Source organism: Mobula birostris, chromosome 24 (genome assembly GCF_030028105.1).
Source record: "Mobula birostris isolate sMobBir1 chromosome 24, sMobBir1.hap1, whole genome shotgun sequence".
Classification (NCBI taxonomy): Eukaryota; Metazoa; Chordata; class Chondrichthyes; order Myliobatiformes; family Myliobatidae; genus Mobula; species Mobula birostris.
In genome coordinates, this window is record NC_092393.1 from 19,482,540 (window position 1) to 19,500,431 (window position 17,892).

The 17,892-nt window shown below is 37.9% G+C and overlaps 1 protein-coding gene across 6 annotated transcripts in view; it reads right to left on the bottom strand.

Annotated features, from left to right (window-relative positions):
- The window catches only part of map2k4a (mitogen-activated protein kinase kinase 4a), a 143,715-nt gene that overhangs the window by 84,551 nt on the left and 41,272 nt on the right, over positions 1–17,892 (bottom strand). For 4 of the 6 annotated variants that reach the window (XM_072241886.1, XM_072241885.1, XM_072241890.1 and 1 more), the window contains one exon: positions 10,103–10,135. The exons of the other annotated variants lie outside the window; for them this stretch is intronic. In XM_072241886.1, the coding sequence (XP_072097987.1) occupies positions 10,103–10,135 (33 nt within the window). The remainder of the gene's footprint in view (positions 1–10,102; positions 10,136–17,892) is intronic. 6 annotated transcript variants of the gene reach the window in all.

The following is a 17,892-nucleotide window of genomic DNA, read 5'->3' on the forward strand; positions in this document are numbered from 1 at the left end:
ATCAAGGCTGCGACAGCTCTTAGAGCAATTCAGTCAGTCTCATTCCCTTGTTCTTTTTTCCACAGCCCTGTAAATAATTTTGCCAAACTACCTAGCTAGCTGGTTCTTGAAAGCCCAGATCAACTTCATTTTTACCACCATCATAGACAGATTCCAAAACATCATAGACTGATTCCAAAAACTTCAGTCTATCATTTTAAGTACATGTAATTGTCTCAACTTCTTTTAATTTACTCTGAATTTAGGATTTTGTACACCTCTATCAAATCGTTTTTCAGCCTTCTTTATTCCAAGAACAATTACTTCAGTTTAAACAAACATAAAATCCCTTGAACCCTTCCAGTAAAGTTTTTCTCTACCCTGTCTGGAATCAAATCCTTGTTTAAGTTTGATAATGTGAATTAGGTACAGATGTTATTCCTCTCTGCACATCAGGCAGCAACCTTGCCATTTCTTACATTGTCTTTGAGATGTAACATGGAAGCAGGCCCAACAGTACAACAACCTACATTTTTTGTCTGAAGCTACTAATAATAAAATTCTAGATCTCAAATGCATTACTCAAGATTTATGTGCACTTTCATTTAAACCCCTCTGTCCTTATTCAGCCTTATGTCATCAAGTCTTAAGCATCTGTCCTGACTACCTTTGCCAAATTGCATAAATCCACATTTGCCCATAGTTTTAGTCCACACATAGTCTAAGTGGATTCCGGTGAATTGGATCACATCGGGACCAGTCCGTTTTGGCCGAAGTGGCTGCTCCAGGTAACCACAGTTTTATAGAAATAGTTTAAAAAGATATTTAAAACACTACCATTTAACTGAATGACAAACTAAGAAATGAAATACAAAAAAATTAGAACATTGCCATTCTATAACAGTACTATAAAGTTGTACTAGTTCATAATAATTAGAGGAATTCATAGTGTACACTGCTGTGTTCATTTGATTGACTGAAAATGATCAATGCAGATACCTAGGGCAGATAATGAATTGCCTTCGTACAATGTTATCGACCATTGTATCCTCCAAAGCTTCATTTTCATTCTGTCATTAAAGATGATCAATGATCCCTTCAAACTCTTCCTTCTAACTTGTAGTAGTGAAATTATTTCACTTTCACTCCAGCTTGAACTTTTAAAACCGCAGTAAGCAACAGTTCTTGCTGCTTATTTCTCAATAATTATCTGTGACAAAAATCACAGCTATTTAAACACAAACACACACAAGTGACACTATTTAAAAATTATTCGCTCTAAGCATGGTGTAGTGTCTTACGGCCACACAAGTGCACGCGATGACGCCAGTTCAAAACTGTTCGGCAACAGTCTCCTGTCCCAATTAAGCAGCACCATGCCAAATTAAAGAAAGGGAATCCCAGCTATTTTCTCAATTAAGCCCCAAATAAGCTGCTGCCCCGACTAAATGATGGTCCAAATTAACCGGAATCCACGGTTATCTTATATCCCCTGTTCATCACCATTTCCAAATTATGTGCCATTTTCATATTCTGAACTTCTCCTGTATTCTCATATCCAAGTAGTTCATAAAAAAAACGATAGTTGTAGTCCTGACACAAACCCAGAAGAAACATCACTTGTCTGAAAAATAACCATGCACCAAGACCCCCTATCGCAGGGGTTCCCAGCCCAGGGTCCACAAACATCTCTGTTAATGGTAGGGGTCCATGGCCTATCCTAACCCCTTCCATTAAACCAGCGCCTTAATCATACAGCCATTGAGCTGTGGACCTTGACTTTATGAAAATACATTTTACATGGGACTTTGTTAAAAGCCTTTTGAAAATTCAGATGTTTATTGCATTCCAAACATTATCACATTAAGATATTGAATCTGTTTAGTCAAATGATTTGCAGATGAACAGCAGAGTGATGGCTTTATTAATTAAAGCTGAACTATCCACATTAAAAAAAAAATTTCAGCATAACTAGCCTCACCAAACATTCAATAAATTTTCACTCCACCCATTATTTCTATTATCAGCTGATACTTTGACTGCATTCTCTTTCTTAAAGGGCTCATTAGCTCATTCTGGATCCCCCAACTTTAATAGTGGAATTAAACTGAGTATGGCACCACGGCACCCTGGTTAAAGTGGAGTGAATAGGAACCTGGGGGGGGGGGTAAGAAACACTCTTGCTACTTGGAATCATTACTCAGCACAAAGGAAGATAGTTGCAGTAAATGGAGGTTGATCATTTGATCATCTTAGCACTAGTTTCTCAAAGTTGTGTAGAAGGCCCAATCATCTTCAGCTGCCACATCATCAAAAATCCCTGCTTCGCACTTCCAACAAAGCCAGAAGCAAAGATGTTTGCTGATGACTGCACTTTGTTCAGCACCATTTGAGACTGCTCAGATAACGAAGTGGTCCGCACCTAATTGCAACAAGCCCTGGGCGATATCCACAAATATTCCAGGCAATGACAAAAAAAAAAATCCAGTTTTCAACATCTGACATTCAATGACAGTACCATTACTGAACCTCCCTTCCAGCCCCCACCCACTATATCCTGGGGTTACCAGTGACTAGAAACTGAACTGGAGCAGCCATGCACAAAATAATGGAGCAGGGAATTCTGTGGCAAGTAACTCATTTCTTAACTCACCAAAGCCTGTCCACCATCAACAATGCTCACTCAGGTCCGGAGTGTGATTTAAGTACTCCCCACTAGTCTGGATGAGTGCAACATCAACACTCAAAATGCAACACTGTACAGAACATAGTAACACACTTCATAGCCATCCCATCTACAACTATTCATAGACTACCATTGCAGCATAAAAGCAGTGGTTTATAGCATCTGTAGGATGGCACAGCAACAACTCAGCTATACAGTACTCTTTCGACAGCACCTTCCAAATCCACAAGCTCTACAAACTAGAAGGATGAGGGCAGCAAATGCATGGGAATACCACTGCATGGAAATTACCCTCCAAGCCGCAAGCCATCCTGACTTGGAAATACATCACCATTTCTTCACCATCAGGGGGCCAAAGTCCCAGAACACTTGCCCTAAGAGGACTATGGCATATCCACACCTCAACGCTTGAAGTGGTTAAAGGCAGCGCACCATCAACTCCTTAAGGGGACCTAGGAGAGGGAACTAAGTACTGATTCAGCCTGTGAAGCAGACAACTGTGATATGCAGATGAACATTGTGGGTGGGGGAGCCAGGAGCAAGAGTGGGAGGAAAAGAAAGGGAAGAGAGGAGGGAGTGCCAGAGATGTTCCAATGTTCAATGAATATGCAAATTTTTTTGACACTTACACCTAAACAAGAAAAGATTTCATGGCAAAGCAAAATATATGCAGCAAAACTATCTGGTGTTTAAATGTCATGTCTTCTATTCATATTCTACTTTACTACTAAGGTGCAAATAATAAATGAATTCTAGAAACTATTTTTAAAACGGAGGAAGCAGCAAACATCCAACAACAGACTGCAACTTTCCTAGTTCATTGTTGCAGTAAAATTTGAAGTCATAGAAATGCAAATTGAAACAAAGGTAATAGGCTCCTCATCCTTTCAAACCTGTTCTGCCACTCATACTATCATAGCTAATCCTCCATCTCACTGCCATACTCCCATACTCAAGGCGCTTTGTCTATTAATCAATTTATCCTTATCAAGGTATTCAGCCTCCATTATCACTCTGTAGTGGAGAATTCCATTACATGTTCATCACTTGCCGAGTGAAATTTCAGTCCAACGCCTATACTACATCATGAAACCCACCCTTTCTCTCCCACCTCCCCACACCCTCCCAGTCAAAGGACATATTGAGCAACCCACACTAACTGCTGGAGGAACTCAACATGGCACACAACACCTATGGAGGGAAGTGGTCAGCTTCTGGATAAGACCTTTCAAGTTCTGTAAAATTCTGTAAATTCTCCCCATTTTTTTTCCTTCTGCTTATTCTAGACTTCTGTATACAGAATTAGCTAACTTCCTCTCTTCATATGACAGCCCACAATCTCAGGAATCAGTTTGGTGTATTTATATTTTATTGAAGTACGTAGACTAAAACTGCAGCTAACACTCCAGATGATGTTTCACCAGAGGCCCAGAGAGAAGCAAGGCACCCTTGTTCATAGACACAAAACCTCATCATGAAGTCAATCCGCCCACAGCACTCTACAGAACCTCCATCAGAAGAACTGCAGAGATTTAGGTGCTGGCGTACCACCAACTAAATAGTATGGGATAGGCAGTAAATGGTACTATTAGTAGGGCCCTTATTCCATGGGAATTAAAACACTCAGAACCAAAGTTTTACAAGTGATGACTGAAGTGTACAATTTAGCTGAATTGCAATCATGTCTTCATAATGTTACCAGCAGATAAACAGGAAGAACGTGACCTCTTGGTACTGCTCATTCTCCAAAAAAATTCAAGTCAATAGATAAATATTTAACCAAATTAAACATTTGTTAAAATTCAATGCAGTTAAGGTTCTACTGCAAGAATTCTGATACTTACATCCTAAAATATATTCAAACAACATACTGCACAGCTCTAAATTATGACTTATATGACTCAAACAGGCATTATCTTTGGTTGGGTAGAAATAATGAAGAAAATAGTGAACAGTACATGCTATTTAACTTCAAATATTAGGCACTTTTTTCTTAAATTTCTGCTGAGAACCAAGTAACAAGAGTAGTACAGCCATTTTAGATGGGTATTCTGAAAAACTATATTTTGGCTCAACTGAATTATCAGAACATTTGCACGTCAGAAATCTGAAATAAAAATTCCTAGAAATACTAAGTCAATCTCTTTATCTTGCCCCTTCAAGTACAGTTTTGATTACCAACTTTTCTTTGTTTTAGTGAAAGCTAAATTGCAATCATGCAAACCTGATTAACTCTGGTCTCATTTTGAAAATTTAGCAACTGGATAGTTGCTTAACTAGTTCACGAAGTATACAAGACTAGCTTGTGTTCATTCCAGTGCTTGTCTGGAGTTTGGGAAAGACACTCAAAATATACACAATTACTTTTAGCACAACAGCATTATTCAACTTCCCCATTTAGTATGGTGTGAAATAGATCAGCTAATAATATTTTGATTCCAATCTGTCCATCTGAAAACAAGTTTTTGGCTGGCAGGTTTTGACAAAACAAATAATTTTCAACTGTTTACATTAGGAATATTTCAATTCACTTTCAACTTAGAATACTGCAAATATTTTTGCACTGGCTTTAGATAAACTTTGTACCATATATGCAAATACTTACAAGATCCAATTGCATTAACTTCAACCAACCAACAAATGCCAATTATGTCTCTTAACAGGATAATTCCAATTTTGTAGCTCAAATACAGGTAAAAGCAGAGCCTAGTTAAAGAACTACTGAATTTACCTTTATATAAAAAGCTATCTTTTCTAAAATGTTCAAGTTCCTGGAAATAGCAATTTAGTTTTTGCCCATCTTGTATGAACCACAATACAGTTAATAAATTTTTGCCTTACTAATCTTTGAAAATTTTGTTAGGTTCCTAAATCTTAAATCAACTATTTGTCACATTTTTGGTAAAGTTATTGCAAGCATTTTCCTTGAAATATTCACCATTTTAAAAGTTACAGCACATTTAAACATGCAATGACTACACTTCACAAGTACATCACTGGCTATAAAGCTCTGAGATCTCATGTGGTTAAGAAAGGCATAATATAAATGGAAACCCAATTAGTCTAAAATTTATCTTAACAACCATGTGTAGTAGTGTGTCGTAAATTTGATGCAACTGAAAGATTTGTTCAAAACCATTATTGGTTACAAGGCAATAATCTGAATCTCCTGAAAACCTTGTAGAAGAGATTCATAAAGAAACTGTACAAAGTTTAGATAGAACAGTAATCAACGTGTACTAGTCTTAAAAGTGTCACTTCCACCAGAACAGCACACTTTTTTTTAAACCCACGCTTCCTGGGAAGTGGGTGGTAGAAGTTAGGAAGAGAAAAAAAGGTTAAAACCAGGAGGAAACAGAATCCCCTTCACCAGCATTTGCTTTTATTTCATGGATGATTTGGATAAAAGTAACAATGATGTACAGGTTTTGATGCAATGGCTAAAATGATATCAGATTATATTTCTGAAATCAAGCTTCCTTGAACTAATGATGCAATACCCCAAGTTTTCTAAACATTCCTAATAAAAATTATGCTAAATCAATATCTTTAGCAGGAATTAAATATAATGGGCAAATAACTTATACCTTTATTACATTGCAACTCACAACAACATGTCATTTACAATTGATATGGATTAGTAAAGAATACTGAGAGGCAATCTTCAATCACAAGTACTCATCATTCAATAACTTATTATACAAATTCCACTATGTATTACTGGAAACTTTGGTAAATATAGCACAATCATTCGTACACCTCACTTCTGTTATCCGGTGAATCCTGCTTGCCATGAGATGCATTTTGTCTTGTGCTAGTAACTAGTGAAATATCAGGTACACCTGGAATCCAGAACATGCAGCCGGAGCTGGGGTTATCTAGTAGGTTTCAATAAGATCATCCTTCATTTTTCTTGAATTGAATTTCTTACTTGCATCCTTCACATACATGAGGAGTAAATATCTTTACGTTATGTCTCCGTCTAAATGTGCAATGTTTAATTTATCGTAATTTGTAATTAGTAATATGTACAACAGGACAGTCAATATAACATAGAAATACAATTGTATCAGTGTGAATTAATCAGTCTGATGGTCTGGTGAAAGAAGCTGTCCTGGAGCCTGTTGATCCTGGCTTTTATGCTGTGGTACCGTTTCCCGGATGGTAGCAGCTGGAACAGTTTGTGGTTGGGGTGACTCGGGTCCCCAATGATCCTTTGGCCCTTTTTATACACCTGTCACTGTAAATGTCCTGAATAGTGGGAAGTTCACACCTACAGATGCGCTGGGCCGTCTGCACCACTCTCTGCAGAGTCCTGCGATTAAGGGAAGTAGTTCCCATACCAGGCAGTGATACAGCCAGTCAGGATGCTCTCAATTGTGCCTCTATACTCAAGAACCAACCTGTTCAGTCTCTCTTGAAATAGCTATCCCCTGATTACACGAATTAGCTTGATGAATCTTCTTTGGTCTTCTTCCAACGCTATAATAATTTTTGTGGCATTGCCTCAAGAACACGGAGATGCCCACAAAACAAACCATGCCTTCTTTTTGCAGCTACCATTAGGCAGGAAATATAGAAGCTTGAAGTACCACATCACCAGGCACAAGAACAGTTACATCTTTTCAACCATTTGGTTTATGAAACAACCAGCAAAACCCAAATCACTGCAGTTTAGCACAGCTATGAACGCTGATCAACTTACACCCGAAGTGGACTTGGCTCTGTTCTAATTGTTTTCATTTTAAAAAGTGCAGAGTTTGTTTTTTTTTCTTGTGAATGCTGCTTTTGTTGTGTGCCTGTGATGCTAGTGTAACAAGTTTCTCATTGCACTTGTGCATGTGACAAACTCAACTTTGACTTTTTAAGTAAGTGGTTAAAACAAAGAACAGCATGGCCTAACCACAATACATTCCAACCCTTTGCAATGACAGCCAATGCACTATTTGCCACACCTGCCAACTTTGTGACGCAGAACTAAAATATCCCTGTGAACTGCACTTGTATAAGATACAATAAAATGGCCTCCACACACTACCTCATTATAAGTTTGTATCTTATGGTTTGCATTGCAGTCTCCTTGTTGCTGCTACAATGTATTTGGCACTCTTTTATTGTTTTCTACCTCAACACAGTAAACAAGATCAGTCTTTCACTGTATCTCGGTATATGTGACAATAATAAATCAATTTCAATAATAAAATGGATTATAGTACGAAAATAGTAAAACCTGATTGGAGCTATTCAGGGTATTGATGAGATCACACCTGATATGCTGTCCATGTTTGGATTCTTTTTACGAGAGTTGACAAGGTTGATAGCCAAAATGAAGGGGTTTTCTTGAAAGGTTTGAGGATTTATGCCTATAGTTATTGATAATGGAGTGCAAAAGAAGGCAAGGTGATCTTACCGAAATATGTAGAGGGCAGCTAGTCAGGCCAAATGCTGTGTTTCCTCTTGTGGTTGACTATAGACCAAGCTTAAGAATAAGCAGCAACCTTTTAAAATTGAGAAGGAATTTCCTCTTACAGAATTGCAAATCTGGTACTCCAAATTGAATACTAAAATTAAATATATTCAAGGCTTCCTATGAAGGGTCAAGAGTCATCAGAAACAAGGAGTGAAATGGAGCTCAAATGATGATCAGATTACTCCATTATCTCATTCAATGGTGGGGCAGGCTATAAAGACATATGGCCTGGTCTTATTTCCAATTAGGTTCTTAAATTTGGAAGTATTGTACTTAACCAACCAAATTTAAAAATCTTTCAAGTCACATAGCTGAGTATTAATTAGGTGAAAGTCAATCCTATGATAGATTAAAATAAAAATAAGTTACCAGTCTGAATAATCAGACCAGCCGTAGGTTCAATAAGTAAACCAGCTTGTACCTTAGTTATTTGCATTTGTTTGTAAGAATAATCAACACTTTTGAAATGACAGTACAAGTGCTGTTTTAAATGTATTGGACTCCAAGTCACTAGCATGAAAATTTAAAAGTTCTAAGAGCAGTTTCATTTAAACAGATATTAAATATAAACAAATTTTGAGTTCAACTGCTACACTTAATTAATACTGTGCATTCTGTTTAATTGGGACACATCAGACCAGTATATTTTGGCTGTTATGCAGCTGGCCCAATTAGCTGAAGTTTCATGGAAATAGTAAAAAAGGTATATAAAAAAAGACCAACCATCATTCAACTGAGTAATAAGTTACATATTTAAATGAAATACATTATTAATTAGAACACTATCAAAACTACATTGTACTATAAAACTGTAGTAGTTCCTAATTGTTATCTTTGGAGGAATTCATTCAGTGTACACTGATGTGTTCTTTTAATTGACTGTAAATGAACAAAGTCAGCACAGGCACTAGTGCAAATAGTAGATTGCCTTCAAACAAGCTTGACGACTGCATCCAAGTCTTCATTTTAATTGCAACATTCAGATAACTGTTGGTACCTTCAAATTCTTCATAGTTCCTAACTTGAAGTCGAAAAATTGTTTCACTGTCACTCCCAGCTGTTTCTGGCATGTCCAAGTCTAAGTGCTTGAATCCGCAGTGAGCGAAACAGTTCTGGATTGTCTTAGTGCTTATTACACACCAGTAACTATCAGTGACAAAAATTACTGCTAAACAAAAGGAATCCCTAAACATAAGGAAATCTGCAGATGCTGGAAATTCAAGCAACACACATAAAGAATGGTGGTGAATGTAGCAGGCCAGGCAGCATCTATAGGAAGAGGTACAGTCGACGTTTCGGGCAGAGACCCTTCATCAGGACAAAGGGTCTCGGCCCGAAACGTCGACTGTATCTCTTCGTATAGATGCTGCCTGGCCTGTCGCATTCACCAGCATTTTGTGAAGGGAATCCCTGCTATTTTCTTTGTTTTTGTTCAAGAGTTGCCCTGATTAACCAATGGCCCCCATTAACCAGAATCCACTGTATTCCAATCTAATAATCTTTTGAGCTTTCCAGAATGAAACAAACATTTCTCTGGGGACATGGTAATCCCACAGTTATTTGATAAGACTTTTAACACTTTTGAAAAGGAGTGCAATGGCAGGCCTTTAATGGAGTAATTGCACGGCTCTTCAGCTATAAAGCTAAAGATCCTTTCAGTTTTTAAATACTGGAAATTGTATACATTTTACAATTAATCTTCACCTGCCATGAAACGGAATATCCAAATTTCAAATGGCTACTGGTACACAATTTGATATAATGCCAATTTCAGAAAGAAACCGACAGTCTGCACTTTGCACTGAAAACAAGTCAGTCTTGGCATATTACTGCATTGTTTAAGAGGGCCAGGCAAGTTGCAGAAAAGAGAAAATGCTTGCTGAACCAAAGTTAGTTGAAATGGCAGCAGACAGATACCCACTACCCAGTTATCAGTCAGAAACAAGTATCATGAAATAGGAGCTTACTTTGCTCTTTTCCACAGACGCTTAGCTGAACTCCTAAAGCAGAAAAAACAAAAACTTCTTTTAGAAACAATTGCAACAGTGAATTTCCACAGCTACCATTGTACCTGTTTGAGAGATCACTGAGGTTCTTGCCATAAAATCTGATCACTTCAACTGAAACACAACTGGTGGCATTATTTGGAGCAGGGGAAAGATCGGAGTATCCAATTTACAGCAGACTGCTTTCCATGTCACAAGTTAATGACAGAACAATTGTTTAAATTGGATAAAATTATTTTAAAAATACTTTATATTAATGGATCTACGAACAATGAATATGGAATACATTGCAAGTCTCATGCTTTAAAATTGCAACTGCATTTCGACTTGCGTTGTGCAGTTTTTATTACCATTCAAAATAATTGATAAATTATCAATTTATTATGCATAAATCAATTATTTTTGGTATATTTGATACATGGGTGGTAGCTAATCAATCATCATTCATTAATGTAAAATGTCCAATTTTAAGTTAGTAACCATTAATATTGAGAACAAATCATTTCAAAGAATACAAGCACTATTCAGTTCTAACTCAAGTTATATTGTTTAGCTTAGAATCTCAAATCAATAATTCATATTTGTACAAGTTTTTAAAACATTACAAATCAATTTGAGACAAATATAAAATGAAAACGTGACAATGGAACGCCAACACATTATTTACAAACAATTCCCATACATGTATATTAACTTTGTCGTATTTTTAACATGGTCAAAAGGTCTAAGGCTTATTACTTACAGAAGTTGAGGCACAAACTGAAAAACATAATAGGACAGGAGATTGGGAAATTGAACTTTGATTTCTGGAACGTGCATTCAAATCCAGCCCATCTCAAAAGGTATACCAGGTAGCTCCATGTATCAATATACTCTATCCCTGCAAACAAGTGATCATGGCACTAACTGATCCAGAAAAGAACTTAAGTTTACACAAGTCTTAAGAATAACTTCATGTCATATCTCACCTTTAATCAATGCAGTTCACATAGAAAAATGCTATTATATTAGGAGTTCAAACACATGGCAAAGTGATGACCCTTAATCAATATATTCAAGGACCAGGAGGTAAAGAAATTTGACCTGAATTACAGAACTTGGGTCCTAAGCAAAGGACACAAGGTCAAGGAGTAATCTGGAAGAGATGCTTAGAACATGGGCCCACTGGACTGGCAGCCAATATAACTAAGGAAACAGTTGTGAAGGACTAACAGAACATGGTCTTTTACACAAATTATGGGAAGTAGGATTTTTTTTTTACAATTATGGAATAGTAATCTAGACTGTAGATCACTGGAATAAAATATCATTTATTTTTGAAATTTTTGGTTTAAGAGAAGTTAACACTGTTCATTTTGGTTATTTAACATCAGTAAAATCAACAACCCTCAAATGTTAGAAGAATTTTTAGGACAGAATAAAATTTTGCTTATTTTTTGTTAATGATGTGTTCCAATTATAAATGACTGTTGCCATCAATAAAATAAAATGTGCCAGCACTTTCAAATCAAAGTAACTTGACCTAACAAACGTAGGTAAGGGCTTTTCCTTTGATGATCACTGGAGTCAGAGAAATCTAGCATGGAAGCATACCCTTTGGCCCACCGTCCATTCCAACCATCCACCACCCATTTAATCCTACATTAATGCAAACTGAGTGGGGATTTCAAGTCTAATTTGTATTAAACTGGCACACCAAACAATGAACTTTATTGACAATACATGTTCATTTCATAGGATCCCTCTTTGGAGCACAGTACATTACCAGGCTACCAATCAAATTCTTTTCCAAATGACAATATCTGTGTAATCAGTCTGAGAACCTTTAGTTACTAAAAATACCAAATACAGCAAAACAATTTCTCGCAAATGCTATGTACAAGTGAAATACGTAGTTGTGTACAAATCTAATTACTTGTTCACTTTACACGGAAACTACCATGCTTTCAATAGTCAAAGTACTTTCAGAGTGCAGTTTTAATTCAACTTATAATAAGTATCCTGGATGTCAGATATTGAGATTCAAAAGGTTCAAAGGTTCATTTATTATCAAAGTATACAACTCAGAAATTTTTCTTCTCCAGGTAGCCGTGAAACCAAGAAAAGAAAGGCAGCACAATCAGCAACCCCCAATCTCCCCTCCGCGCATACAAAAAAACAAAACCAGAACAAGCACATCAACCCCCAAATCCCTCCTCCCGGCACGAAAATAACGAGAAAGATCAGGTGAAAAACACAGAATATAAAAAACTAAGACTGGAAAAAGTCTATCGTCCCAAGTCCATTATCTGAAATGCAGAAAACCTGGGTAACATTCACAATCAACCTAACAAATCTACCTGAAAGCAACGTAAAGCGATCACTGGACAAATTTTGTTATCATTTCAAATATGGTTGAAAATTCACTTCCGACAAATATCCTTTAATAGACCAGAGGTGCTATTATACATTACTCTTGCATTACATAAAGTTATCAGAGTCAATATAAAAATTAGGTTAGGCTTCAGTTATATTGGCATTGGTGAAATACACATGAAGTACGATGTAAAGCATTAACGGCCTTCTTGCATAAGGACAGGATACATTGAAAACTGTTCAGAGAAGGCTTTAGTCATTTTTGGAATGGGCAGATTGCCGTCGGACAAAAGGTGACACTTGCATCTGCTGGAGTTTAGAAAATGACTCAAGGGTTCAGTAGCTTATTTTTGCTCAAATGCTCATAAGTTACTTTTTGTAGAGATACATCTATATGGTTTGAAGGACTTTAAAAATATTTTTTCTCATAAATTATCAAACATATTGTTTCTTACAATAAATCAAATCCATGACACATTTTGTCTCATTCAGCAAATACTGAGGTTGGGTTGAGGGAGGGGGTATGAGGCATTTAAAAGAGTGGATACGAAATGGAGATCAACCAGTTGAAATTAGAAATTTTGACCGTATTTCAGCATCTAATTAAGCTTGTGGAATAACATTTCAGCAGATCTGTTTAAAGAATCCTTATAAATGGTAGCAGAGGGTGAATTAGACATCTCTAATAATTCGTTTGAAAATACTTAATTATCAACATTTGTCAGATCTATCAATTTTCCTCATCATGTAGTGGAAGTGGTTATTGGGACACAGGCCTTCGTCAGTCAGATATTAAGTTACAGCTGTAGACCACGACTATATTTGGAATATTATGTTCAGTTTTGGTTATCCTGCATTAAAAAATATGTCATTAAGCTCTAAAGAGTGCAGAAAAGATCTGAGGATGCTGCCAGGACTCAAGAACTGAATTGACTGAATTGTAGGGAAGAGGTTGAGCAGCCAAGAACTTTAATCATTAAAGCTTGAGAAAATGAGGGATGATCTGAGAGATGCAGAAAATCATGCAATAGAGTGAATGCACATCATGTTTTCATCTTTACCCTCCCCGCCTCTCCCCTTCCCCTCCCACCTTCCAGGTTGGGGAACCAAGAACTAGAGAGCCTATGTTTAAGGTGAGAGGGAAGATATTTAATAATAAGGACCTGAGGGCAACTTTTTCACCCAAAGGATTATCCATATATGGAATAAGGTGCCAAAGCAAGTGGCTGAGGAAAGTAACAGGCACGTGCATAGGAAAGGTCAAGAGAGATAAATGGGATAAGCCTAAATGGGCATCTTGGTCAACATAGACTGGCTGGGCCAAAGTCCCTGCTTCCATGTTGTTTGACTATAACAGATCTAGCATTTGTTCACACCATTCAAAGGAGAGAGGAAGTACTTTTCTGGGGAGCAAAGTGTAAAATTAGTTTGAAAAAAGCAAAACAGAAACAAATAAAAACAAAAACAGAAACTTGCTTAACCAAACTAAGGAATTTTTTTGCAATGACAGCAATGATATCGAGACTTGGGTGACATCTTGTAAGGTTTTACCCATTAGATTAATGAATAAAATTTATAGCATGTAAAGTCACAAAGTGAGCAGCAAAATGAATGCACAATCGAGTAGAATATAGTGGTAAATAGTACTATACATTGTGACATTAGAAAGAAAATGGGGCTCGTACTGAAGCACATTACAATATTAATAACCATCCTGGAATGGGCATTTTATTGCCCAATAAGTTTCATTTCCCATAAAAGTAAAGCATTACAATTTACAGCATACAATAATTATATAATTGTATGCTACTTGAAAAGTAATAATATAAATGTAACAGAGAAACAAAAGATCTGGGCATATAATATACCAATCACTTCCACTGTTGTAACAAGAGTACCTCAAGCAACAGGTTTTAATTTCAGAGGGATCCAATGGGTAAGAACATTTCAGAATCAGATTTAATATCACTGGCATGTGCTGTGAAATTTGTTAATCTTACAGCAACAGTTCAATGAAAAACAAAAATAAATCTGAATTACAGCAAGTTTATATATATATATATCTCCATTAGTTAAATTAAAATAAGTTGTGCAAACAAAAAAACAAAAATACAAAAGTAGTGAGGTAGTGTAGTGTTCATGGGTTCAATGTCCTTTTAGAAATCAGATGGCAGAGGGGAAGTTGTCCCAGAATCACAAAGTGTGTGCCTTCAGGCTTCTGTACCTCCTTCCCAGTGGTAACAATCAGAAGAGGGCATGTCCTGGGTAGGGGTCCTTAATGATGGATGCAGCCTTCCTAAGGCACCACTCCTTGAAGATGACTTGGATACTACAGAAGCTGGTACCCATGAAGCAGCTGACTAATTTTACAAGTTTCTGCAATTTACTTTGATTTTGTACAGTAGCCTCACCTCCCACCTTGCATACCAGACGGTGATACAGCCAATCAGAATGCTCTCCACACTATCTTTGTAGAAGTTTTTGAGTGCTTTAGGTGACATACCAAATCTCCTCAAACTCTTAATGAAATACAGCTGCTGTCTTGCCTTCTTTATAGCTACATCAATATGTTGCATTTAGGTTAGGTCCTCAGATATTTACTAATCTCCGGGAACTTGAAATTGCTCACTCTCTCCACCTCTGATCCCTCTGAGGGTTGGCTTGTGTTCCCTCATCTTAACCTTTCTGCAGTCCTTAATCAGCTCTTTGATCTTGCTAATGTTGAGTGTAAGGTTGTAGCTGCGACACCACTCAACTGGTGCATCTTGCTCCTATATGCTCTTTCGTCACAATCTGAGATTCTGCCAATAATGGCTAAATCATCAGCAAATTTATAGATGGCATTTGAGCTATGCCTAGCCATACAGTCATGGGTATACAGAGAGTAGAACAGTGGGCTAAGCACACATCCCCGTGGTGCTTTTTATGCTAAATGCATCGAACAGGCTAGGTCTCTTTTCTACCAAAAAGACAGAACTGACTTAAAGCAGCTTAAAAATAATTTCAAAATGAGTAAAATGGAAAAGTAACCTTTTCCAGACAGTCATTATTAAAAAAACACATAGTATTAGAAGAAACTTCACTTAAACTTGTGAGAATGTGGAAATTGCTGTCCAGGGAGTGGTGAGGCAAAGCATGTTGATTCAGTTAAAGATAAGCTAGATAAGCATGCAAGGAAGCAGCAAACAGTGTGTTTATCCTGATTGGGTTGGATAAGAAGAGGCTTGAAAGAAACAAATATTAGCAAGGATGGGTTTTCTGAACTCAGCAGTGTTTATTGTGCTGTACATTTGATGTAATTTCAATATGTTTAATACTAAATATAAAAAGTGTATTCTTTAAGGCTTAAAGTGTTTGTGAAGTTTAATAAATTTAGACATGAAAATTATTGCCCATATTCTGTATATTTGAGTTTAGTAATGTATTTTTCTATTATTGGATTTAATATAGTTTTAGAATAACAGCTTTCTCAGGAAAGGAAATTAAAGCACAAAGGTATAATGTTAAAATAAAAGCAGCCCATCAAAACTTAAACAAGCATATTGTAAAAATCAGTCCTCTGACTAAAAAGGGTATGTATATTGGACAAACAAGAAATTCTGAAAATGCTGGAAACCCAAAACACCACACACAAAATACTGGATGAACTCAGGTCAGGCAGCATCCATGGAAATGAATAAACAGTCGACATTTTAGGCAGAGACACTCAAGAACTGCGAAGGAAGGAGGGAAGATGCTAGAATAAAAAGGAGGGAGAGGAAGGAGGTCAGCCAGATGGTGATGTGTAAAGCGAGGTGGGCGGGAAAGGTCACAGGCTGAAGGAGGAATTTGATAGGAGAGGAGAGTGGACCACATGAGAAGAGGAAGGAAGAGGGACCCAGTGGGGAGGTGAAAGGCAGGTGAGAAGAGGCAAGAGACCGGAGTGCAGAGCAGAAGAGGGGAGAGGGAGAGAAGTTCTTTAATATACCGAAAGGAGAAAATGAAATTAATGACATCAGGTTGCAGGCTACCCATATGGTATACACGGTGTTTTTTAAAAAATTATTTGAGATACAGCACAGCAAAGACCCTTCCACTCCTTTGAGTCATGCCACCCTGCACCCTTGATTTAACCCTAGCCTAATCACAATTTACAATGACCAATTAACCTACCAGCCAGTATAACTTTGGACTCTGGGAGGAAACAGGTGCACCCGAAGGAAACCCACGCAGTAACGGGGGAATGTACAAACTCCTTACAGGCAGTGGCAGGAATTGAACCCCAGGTGACAAGTATTGTAAAGCGTTGTGCTAACCACTACACTACTCTTTTGTTCCTCCACCCGGAGGGTGGCCTCATTGCGGCACAAAAGGCAGTCAAGGACCGACATACCAGAACAGGAATTGGAATCAGAATCAGAATTAAAACGTTTGGCCACCAGGAAGTTCCTGCAAAAGAGACTATTCACTTTTCTCAGTTCTTTCATCTCCGTCGCATCAATTCCGAGGTTGAGATCCTCCTTTCCAGGACATCAGCATTGTCCTCCACTGTCAAAGAACTCGGTTTCCCTTCCTCCACTGCTAATGCTGCCCTCATCTCATCACCTCCATTTCCTGACCATGTGCACTCACCTCATCTTCCCACTGGCTTAATGGTGATAGCGTTCCTCTTGTCCTTATCTCCCACCCCAAGAGCCTCCACATCCAACTTCCACCATCTCCGAAGGGATCCTAGCACCAATCATCTTTACTTCGCCCTCTCTGCTTTCCACAGGTATCGGACCCACTGAGATCCCCTTGTCCATTTGTCCCACTCCACTAATTTCCGTCCTTGCATTTATCCCTGCAAGAGGCCAAAGTGCTACACCTGCCCAATCACCTCCTCCCTCACCTCTATTCTGGGCCCCAAAAAGGCCTTCCAGATGAGGCAACACTTCACCTGCAAATCTGCTGGGGCCGCCTACTGTGTCTGGTGCCACTGGTGCAGCTTCCTCTACATTGGTGGGACCCGTCATAAATTGGAGGATCTGCTGCACTCCATCCATGAAAAAGCAGATCTTCTCAGCGGCCAATCATTTTAATTCTGATTACCATTCCAACATGTCGGTCCATGGTCTCTTCATGCCAAGATGAGGCCACCTTCAGGGTGGAGGATAACACATGATATTTCATCTGGATAGCCTCCAAACTAATGGCATGAATATCAAATTCTCATTCTGGTACAAAAAACCCTCCTCCCTTCTTCAATTCCCCACTCTGGCCTCTTAACTCTTCTCACCGGCCTATCAGCTCTCCCTCTGCACCCCCCCCAACCTCCCCGGGTCTCCTTCTTCCTTTTCTCCTATGGTTTACTCTCCTCTTCTATCAGATTCCCTGCTCTCCAGCCCTTTCCTACCCATCTGGCTTCACCTGTCACC